At 42.0% G+C, this 9,908-nt stretch overlaps 1 protein-coding gene across 1 annotated transcript; it reads right to left on the bottom strand.

Moving 5' to 3' along the window:
- Positions 1 to 310: 310 nt before the first annotated feature.
- On the bottom strand, positions 311 to 9,653 carry LOC311250946 (uncharacterized protein). The gene is made up of 7 exons (XM_084343113.1): positions 9,615 to 9,653; positions 7,955 to 7,996; positions 7,787 to 7,848; positions 4,123 to 5,112; positions 3,834 to 3,998; positions 3,644 to 3,739; positions 311 to 2,738 (listed from the first exon to the last, which is right to left on the bottom strand). Exons 4-7 carry the CDS (start codon positions 4,273 to 4,275, stop codon positions 2,712 to 2,714), a joined length of 441 nt encoding a protein of 146 aa, XP_084199239.1. The 5' UTR covers positions 4,276 to 5,112; positions 7,787 to 7,848; positions 7,955 to 7,996; positions 9,615 to 9,653; the 3' UTR covers positions 311 to 2,711.
- Positions 9,654 to 9,908: the final 255 nt, after the last annotated feature.

The raw sequence follows: 9,908 nt of genomic DNA, 5'->3' as shown, positions 1-9,908 counted from the left end.
CCCTACAACACACCCCTCATTATTCGCTTTCTGGACACACACACTGCTCACGCATCCATAGCCTAAATGTCTTCCAATCATTCCCTTACAACACTATGTTTTGTAGAACATTCTAGTTGTACCATGTCTTTGTGTTTTTTTTTTTACTTTTGCAAAAACCTGAAAAACAAAAAGAAATTCTGAAGCGTTTCCATTTTGTTTTCATGTGTCTAGATCAACTCTAGTGGATCAATCTTTCCAAATACTCAATTTTTAATCAAACACACACACACACAACTTCAGGTACAATTTCAGTTTGTTTTTATTTTGCATTAACATTGTTTAATCCAAACAAGTATGAACAAGTACAGCAATATTTCTTTAAAACCCTGCTGCAAATGTAACTGGACATTAAACAGCTCAGTCACCTCCTGTACACAGGTGAAGTGTCTGTATATGAGTGTGTGTGCCTGTCTGTATGTGTGTGGTGTGGCTGTATACAAGCGCATGTGTGTCTGTATAAGTGTGTGTGGTTGTATATAAGTGCGTGTGTGTCTGTATATGAGTGTGTGTGTGTTGTATATGAGTGTGTGTGTGGCTGTATATAAGTGCGTGTGTGTGTTTGTATATGAGCGTGTGTGTGTCTGTATACAAGTGCATGGTCTGTGTGTCTGTATATGAGTGTGTGTATGTGTGTCTGTATGATTGTGTGGCTGTATGTGTGTTTGAGTGTGTGTGTGTGTGTGTGTGTGTGTGTGTGTGAACGTGTCCATCTACATGTCATGACATGACTGAGCATGTTAAAGTGCTTAAAGTAAAACATCTGGCAAGATTTTGTAAAACAGAAATTAAAAGGATCTTACAGCTCATCAAACTGCAAAGAAATTTTAAACATAAATAAAATGAATCAATACGACTGGCCTTTGTGCATAAGTCTTGCAACAAAGGACCAAGAGCTCTTTCATAAAATGAAATAATTGTAAAGGGCATATCTCACAGTATTCCGATCTACATTTGTTAACTTTACAGTGTAACCATGAACAAGTGAGGTAGACTTGGTGGACAAAGGCACATCTCACTGTGTTACAATCTACATATACTATTAAAACTTTTTTAAAGTGCAACCATGAACGAATGAGGTAGACTTGGTGGATAAGGGACATGTAAAAAGTGTGTGTCCTGCTTGTGCTCCTTCACTTGCACCAGCTCTACACATTATAAAGGAATTTTCAGTGAATAAATGACAGAAATATACAATTGCTAACAATTAAAACTGTAAGCTTTTTTTTAAAGTGCAAACATGAACAGGTAGCTTTGTGGTTAGACAGCCTACCAGGTGTAATTTCCATTCAGATACTTTGGGCAACAGCATATTCAACATACTGTCACATTAAGACACTTGGCACCACAAACACGCTTATGTATGTGCATACAGGCATGTGCATGTGCATAGACACAAAGTGTAATGTGGTCTACTCTTTCAGTAACAGGTCATTTTTTAGATTGAGTAGGCAGGGTTTGAGAAGTTTACCATCATCAAGACTAGGGGTGTGCAGAGCAGCCGATATTTGTATCTGTATTTGTATTTGTTGAGGGGGGAAAAGTATTTGTATTTGTATTCGAGTAAAATTCAAAATAGGCGTAAAAATAATATTTTTTTTGAGTTACACTTCTAATTTTCGTTACAGTGCAAGTATTCTTTAATTATCCATTATAATAATTATGGATATGCAATATTGGTTGATGTTTTTCCATAAATCCAGCAATGAACATGTAACAAGGAATGTCATTGAAAAGAAAATAGCATAACAGCCATTACCTCATCCATGGTTAAACCAACAACTAATAAAATATCATTGTGAACATTATGAACCCCACCACCACCCGTCCTTGTTGGAGGACGTTGAACAGACTTGAATAAAAACAAATAATACTTAAAAGAACTGTTCTTTCTAATGCACAGAGCTCCAAGAACTAAACTTGATCTGTAAATAATATGACATAGTAGCCTATAGCTAACGGTCATTATGCTTCTGGCCTCTACCTGGTCTTTTACTAAACTTAACCAACTCCTTTCTTCATTGCCTAAAACCCAACCAAAGCACCGAGCAAAGAATTTTTTTTTCTCCCCCGGTCTGCTGTCAGCAGGGTTGCCAGCTGCAGCAGCCTCGCGCACGTGAAGTGGGCTCAAGCCGCGTTCAGCCGCGCTCGAGCGGAGCGGGGGAGAGAAACAATGTGTATTTATTTTACTCTGTGGAAGATCTCCCAACGGAGTGAGGGACAAAGCAAGTGGGACAGATCTGCCCAGTCCCTGAGCAGCGCGCATTTCACAGACAAGCCACAACGCAGAGTGTCAACAACGTCACCTGGTTCAGCAGCACCACGGACAGCTGCGGGGGCGGGGGGTCGGAACAGCGGTATTTGTTCGAAATAAGTATTTGTAAAAAACACGTTATTTGTGCCTTTCCGAATACCGTATTCGGGTTCGGCTCCACCCCTAATCAAGACCCATCAGCACTTTCTGGATGAAGGTAAAAGTATGAATGAGTTTCCTGGGGTAGTCCAAATGCAATACATACATCAACCCAAACAACAATGCAAATGCTTCAGCCAACCTGGGGATGTTGCTCATCACAAGCTCATCTTCCACCACAATAGCAATGGATGCAGGACTGAAGTCAACTGGACTTGTAGTGATCTCGGAGACCACCGTGACAAGGGCAACAGGCGTGTCAGTGATGTCTGGCCAAGTCGTCCTCCTGGAATATGCAGGTTATACAAGGTTAACTTTAAGGAACTAGACAATTGTATTATATTACTGTTTCTCAGGTCATGACTCAACAGCTAAGTATTAGGTAGGTATTTCAACTGACTATTCTACTGGTCACCATCCAACAGGTAGGTATACATGTAAGTATGTCAATGTGTCTCATATAGGTCTTTTTAACCCTCCAGTTGTCATCGTGTCAAGGAAGGAAGATGAAGGAAGGACAGGGGAGAAGAAGGGAGGAAGGAAGTAAAAGAAGTAAGGAGGGATGGAGGGACAGAAGGAAGGAAGGGAGGAGGGAAGGAAAGAAGGAAGGAAGGAGGGATAGAGGGACAGAAGGAAGGAAGGGAGGAAAGAAAAAGCGAAGGAGGGGAAGAAGGAAGGAAGAAAAAAATGAGGAAGGAAGGAATGAAGGGAGGAGTAGGGAGGAAGGAAAGAAGGAAGGAAGGAGGGAGGAAAGTAGAGAGGAAGGAAGGAGGACGGAGGAAGGGAGGACAGAAGGAACAGTCAAAACAGACTGGGTCAATTTGACCCGGGAGGACAACAGGAGGGTTAAAGTAATTGTAACAAGGTCAGCATATGTGTGTGTGTGTGTGTGTGTGTGTGTGTGTGTGTGTGTGTGTGTGGTAAGGTCAAAAGGTCAACTAAATTATTAGCCCTCTGGACAAGGTGAGGTCAGGGCTTTGTGGGAAGTTAAAGTTAAGGATTACAGGGCTTCTATACCACATACTGTATGTATCCATATGCATCCACACTCACGCCTCCACACAGGGTTTGGAAGGTGGTTGCTATGTATAGTTAGGCAGCTTATTAGTGTTGAAAATAATGCTATCCATACAAAGCAAGCAATATCACCTCATTGATACTAACAGTTTTGCGAAAGCAGTGCATACTTACATTCCATGTCTTGAAGAACTGTGGGTCCTCCTCACGCAGGTATACCGGGAGGGCACGTAGGGCTGCAGTGCCTCTCATGTTGACATCTTGTTCTTGCTGAAAGGACAAGCAAATTGAACATGATGAACTTGCTGTTGCTGTCACTGTTTTCCGTATAACTTGATTTGGACCAAGTTCAACTTTAACTTACCTGGATGTCATAAATATGTAGGATGTCACGCAGCGCCTCTGCTATCTTGCAGGTGCGTTCTGCCTTCTGTCTGTATATGGTCAACAGTCGTGGTGTGTGCCGGTCAAGCTCATAAAACTGGTTCCGTAGATTGACGTTTGTGATGCGGTGGAACTCTGCACAAACCTACAAAACAAAATAAAAAAAACACAATAGGACAAATGAATTGTGATGAAACATGTTTAGAGAGGGCAGACTGAGAAAGATGTGTAAAGATTGGTAGAAATGAGAAAGAGTGAGCCTGTTTTACCTGTGATTCCATCTGAAGAGCCGGCCATTTCTGTAGGAACTCCTTCACCATTGGATCCCCCTTAACGATCTCTTGGCGACGAAGGGCAAAAGTCATCTGCATATGCTTTTCTATCAACTGGAGGTTTTTCTCACTCTTCTCAACTTCATGCATAATTTCCAGCCTAATTTCTTCCAGGCTGGCCTGGTTTTCTCCTCTGGGAAAGTTTGGAAGGTAATTTACTTCAGCTCATCTGGCTCTTTTTATGTTGGAGTGGGGATGCTCTTTGTCAGGGTTATTTATGCTCCTTCTGCCTGCGTTGACAGACACCTCCACACATCCAGATCTGGCCAGCTTGGTACGATAATTCCCCATCTTGAACTTCCGGCATATCTTCCACCCATACCATCCACTCACACTTCCAGGCTCTTTAAGACACGGATGAGCTGTAACAAGAGCTTCCGCTGCCATTCCCACATCCCTGTCACTTGGGTAAGGTTTGAAGTTGTGCATCGCTGTAGCCATGTTCTCTAAAACGTGCTTTTGGGCCCTGCTGAATTTCACTGTCTTTCCAGATCTCTCAAATACACTATTTCCCTCCTCAAGCACATGCTCCACATCATATGAAAAAGTAGGCACAGGGAAAACATCGGGCCAGGTCTTGTGACGCCCACTTACAGGTACATGAGGGAGGATGTCCGTATCAGAACTGGCACATGAGCTGTTATCAGATTCTGATCTGACGACTCTCAATGTCCCCTTCTCTGGTAACTCTTGAATATCAGCTAGACAGGTGAGTTGTCCACCAAAGTCAGGATCCTCATACTGCAAGGTAAATTCACAGTCCAGTCTTGGCTTGAGTTTCTCTCGCAGTATGTTGATTAGCTCTTCCTCTGACTCTGGACGCTCACTCAGAGTTACCTTCACGGCAACATCTGTGAAAATGCAAACACACAGCACAAATTTCTGGGATTGTGCCATAATCTGATGGACAGGTCCACGAAAGGAAGCCTGAAATGAAATGGAAAAATGGGTAGATCTAGTTGGATTCGTGCATACAAAAAAGTAACAGCTAATTATCACTTTGCACACAGTATTGTCAGTCCTTGTATTGAGTCATTAGAATGGATGGATATGGGATTATAGATTTTAAAACTACACAAGCTTACTTTTAGTGTAGCAGCACAAATCGTTTGGGTGTCAACAGCAGTTTTCCTTCAACAAAGTATGCAGAGAGGGGTGAGATGTCATTGAGCTCAGATATGCTGTGGACAGTCACATTCCCAGGGGAAAGCTCATATGACCTCAGGTGTTCAACACAGCAAGATTTGTGTTCTTTGCAAAGAAATGTGACATCGTTGTTAACAAGGAGGATCTGTTCAATTTTGCTGAACTGAGGCAGTCCCCCCTCCTGCCCGACAGACACAAACATCCCGACAACCCAACTAGTGCCATCAATAATGATATTTGATGTGCTGTAAATCATGTTACTGTCTGTTTTTTGTTTAATGTGTTCTTTTGCAACCTCTGGAAGCACAGACACAAAGACAAAGGAAACATTTGATGTCTGCTGATGTGGTTTAAAGAATGATGGTGCAGTGAGATAGTATGCCACCATATGCTGATGTCTAGTAGCTAGTGTTTTTAACACATTTTTTAAGTTTTGTGTGTCATGTACTACACGCTTAAAAAAGCGGTGTTTTCCCTCAAACCTCATTGTCCACAAATGGATAAGAGGCCCAAAACAACGTATGACATCTGGGTAGTGCTCAACACAGTGATGCTTAGGGCGCATTCTGAACTCAGGGAAAACCTCCATAAGTATTTGTCTGTGATCCTGTATCTTCATCTGCAAATACTGGATAGATTCATCATCAAATGTTGGGGACAGTACTAGCTCGACAATCTCTTTCAAATCCATCAATACAGTCCAAGCACCATCTCCCTCAGGAACTGTATTACCAATCATCAATGGGAGTAGTCTCAACAATGTGCTATTTTCGTGGCCATTACCACCAATGGTCCTCTTTCCAGCAAAGTTCTTTGAGATAGGCTTTGGTTTGTCAACCTTGTCTGTGTGTTGGTATGGGAATGACACAATATTCCTATTCAAATACTCAATGGTGAAATATTTGAGGTGTATCATCTGCTCAATACACAGAGCCAACTCCACAGGTACAATGCCCTCAAAAAGATCATGAAGGACATCAGGTGGGAAACCAGTGGTTGTATGAAAATACTGCAAACGCTCTCTCAAGATGCAGTCCCCTTTGACACCAAACTGACTGGCACTATCCCCTTGCATGACATCCTGCACATCTTGGTCATGACTGTCTTTTGTCCTCAGACTAAGTTCACTATCTCCAACTTCATGAGACTGAATTTGATCTCAGGTAGCTTTGCAGAATCTACAAATATATCCTGCTCTGAAAGACTGCATAAAGCCTGCTAATGCATGGGCTGCCAGATTATCAGATGCAACACATAAAACAGAGCCCCAATGCTTGCACATTGTATGTTTGCACATTTCTTGGATCATCTGGAGTATAGGGACATAAACTACTGTTCGTCCGGGCTCTAACTCATACTGCACTGGCATTACAACAGGGTAATTTTTCTCAATAAATGTTTTTCTTCGTTTAGTCGAAGACAACTCCTCACCTTCAGCTGTGGCACTCACAAAAACATTTGTGTCCATAACAGTATTCACTAAATCACTCAGGATAGCCTCAGTAGGAGAGACATTATGCCTCTGTAGTATCTCTTTTATAGCATCTTTGATAAGAGGTTGTGACAAAGAAAATATCTGAACCAGATGATCAACTATTTCCTGAGCTGCCATGTCGGAAACATGAAGAATAGTTTGCATTTTCAGGAACAAGGAGGACAAATTATGGTGTAACTGGGCTCTTAACTGGCTGGTGTCACACCCATCAACCTCAGGAAAATCAAATTATTCTGCATCCTGACACGGAGTAGGATCTTCGCCATCAAGGTCAGCAGTGCTAAGTGGGGCACTATCACCTTCTCTTGACACGTCATCACAGAAGTCTGAACTACCTGCATGCATCCTACTTTTGTGTGCATTAAATGATGAATAGACATTTGTGCGATAGCTACAGTTCTTAAATGGGCATGTTACATTCTCATGGTTCTTTAAGTGTCCCCTTAGATGACTGAACAGTGTTGCCTCTGAGAAGGGCTGTTTGAAGTCACACAAAGGACATGTAAAAACTGTGTGTCCTGCTTGTGCTCCTTCACTTGCACCAGCTCTACACGTGTCTTTGTGAAACCGTGATAAATGAATTTTCAGTGCATTAAATGATGGAAATGTACAAATGCAGGAGGTGTAGAGACATGGCCAAGGACTAACTCTTGAATAATGGCTATGTTTCAAACGGTAGTGCTTAAATAACTGTGCCCGGGTGTCTGAGGACACAGCACACAACTTGCACTTCCACTCTATCATTTGAAGTGCTTACTTTCAAACTAACATAATTCTCCTACAAGTTAGTTAAAATCATTTGGCTTACCAAAGAAAAAGGTCAGTGCTGGTCAATGTTCTCAACTTGATCATGTGGAAACAGATATAATAAGCAGTAAGAAACCAGTTAAATTATGTAGGCTACTCAACAACAGCTTTACAATTTATTAACCCAGAATCTCAAGTGTTAATATAACTTACCAATAAAGTTGCTCTCAGATGATTCAAGTGACTGTAGGTCATATACAGTCAATGACATAGATCTACAAATGCACACACAGACAGACAGACAGACTTGATAATTACAAATAATAATAAAACATTAGCCCATTTATGGAGGGGGAGCAGCACAAGCTAAATTTCAGTTACCTTGATTTGTGTGCATGCTCGCTTCTCTGCATCCAGTTCAGCCTATGAGGAAAGAAAAAATGGAGGTTCAGTGTAAGTTTGCAGATTGCATAAGCTAACCAACTTCATGTCCATGCATTACCACGGACGTAACTAGCACTGAAGTGCATAAAAGTTACCGCCACAAGTTAGACATTAGCCTCAAAGTGAGTCGGCTAATGGCTAAATTAGCTGTAACTTAAAGGTATAATATGGAGAATGAGCAGAACACCGCCATCTAGTGTCTCGAGGTCGTAGTCGCAACAACAAAAAATAATTCCAGCAGTCGGGTTGCCAGGTTCGTGATTGGTGAAACGCAGTCATGTGACAGAGCCTGTGTTGGAAGTGTCTCCATCAAAACATAAACAAATGGAGTAAATGTAGCTCGTTACTACCCACCTCTGCAGCCAGAACAGAGCAACATTCATTTACAAGTTTAATACGCGGATCGGACCGGGTCGGGTCTTTACTCTGACACCAATGAAGCAGCTTGGAAACTGTTTAAACGGGCGATCGTGGGATGCAATGAAGGAGTTTAACGGCTTCAAAACGCACGCCGAAATGGCTACGTTTCTCCTCGACCGGTAAGCTAACTTTAATGTTTACTTAGCTGTAACGGCTAACGCTAACGGTAACTGTCAGTCAAACTGCTCTGCAATATGGTGCGATTTGCCGGAGGGGATGAGTTCAAACGGGCTCGAACAGACCCGGCCCAGTAGCCTACAGGAGACCGGAGTCTGTTCGAGCCTGTTTGACTGACAGTTTGATTGACAGTTACCGTTAGCGTTAGCCGTTAGCGTTAGCCGTTACAGCTAAGTAAACATGAAAGTTAGCTTACCGGTCGAGGAGAAACGTAGCCATTTCGGCGTGCGTTTTGAAGCCGTTAAACTCCTTCATTGCAGTCCATTGACTCCATGCTTGGCCTACCTATGTTGACCCTCGACTTTGCCCTTCTCTGGTCACTCAGCTGCTGAGATAAATAACGCTGTCTTCTCTGAGGCTCCCAAACAGCTACATTAGCAAACTCCATCTCACCCAGTGCCAGCCTACAGTAGCTGCGGCGGAGCAACTGGCAACCCGCAATTTACAGCCACTATTGGCTGGTAAAATGTAAACAGAACGTGACAGAAAGTCATTGTCGAGCCCGTCAAAAATGTTAAAAATATTAATTTAGACTAAAAAAAAATTTTTTATGGAAAAGCAATACTTTCATTCTGTACCCCTCAAAACGCCCCGTGGATGTATTATTTTTTAAAAAATATTGCTTTTAATAAAAATTCTACATATTCAACCTTTAACGTACGTCTTAAGTTAGCTACTAGGCCTACTTTAGTTCATTCGGGTGCATGTAAGAAGAAGAATATATTTACCAGATAAGGGCGCTTAACATAAATATCAGCGCCACACAAAGAAACGCTACGGCTGCTAACTGAAAAGAGTTACCGGCTCACATAATTACGTCATCGTTAACAGTAGCACAGGCGCTGCAATTCAAAAATGAGCGCGAATCACCGCGGTCATTGCTCGGTACCCTAAATGTAAAAACAGCGCAGTCTAACGATCAAACACTTTATTATTTGTGATATCCATGCAACGTTATAACAAGCAAAGCAGTTTTGACAAGTTTGTTTGGTTTACTTACAAGTTAATCCATGAACGAAGATGAGACGCGGACTCTCGCACACGGCAGCCATCTTGGATTAAAAAAAATGACGTCGATCAGGGCAGCAGATTCACAACGTCGTGACGTCATGACGTCCGTGTACGTAGCGTTCACTCAAAAGTGATCATTGATGGGGAATACTTTACACATAAGTACTGTGCCACAGAAAATTCAAACTAGATTACTCGTTCACATCACTGAATAGTGATCACTAATATGTTCTATCAACCATTAAACAGATTTTAATTATTGTGCCCTCAGTCCTTATAAGTT

Source organism: Pagrus pagrus (genome assembly GCF_965226575.1).
Source record: "Pagrus pagrus genome assembly, chromosome: 21".
In the NCBI taxonomy this organism is placed as follows: Eukaryota; Metazoa; Chordata; class Actinopteri; order Spariformes; family Sparidae; genus Pagrus; species Pagrus pagrus.
This window is presented reverse-complemented; position numbering and strand designations above follow the sequence as displayed.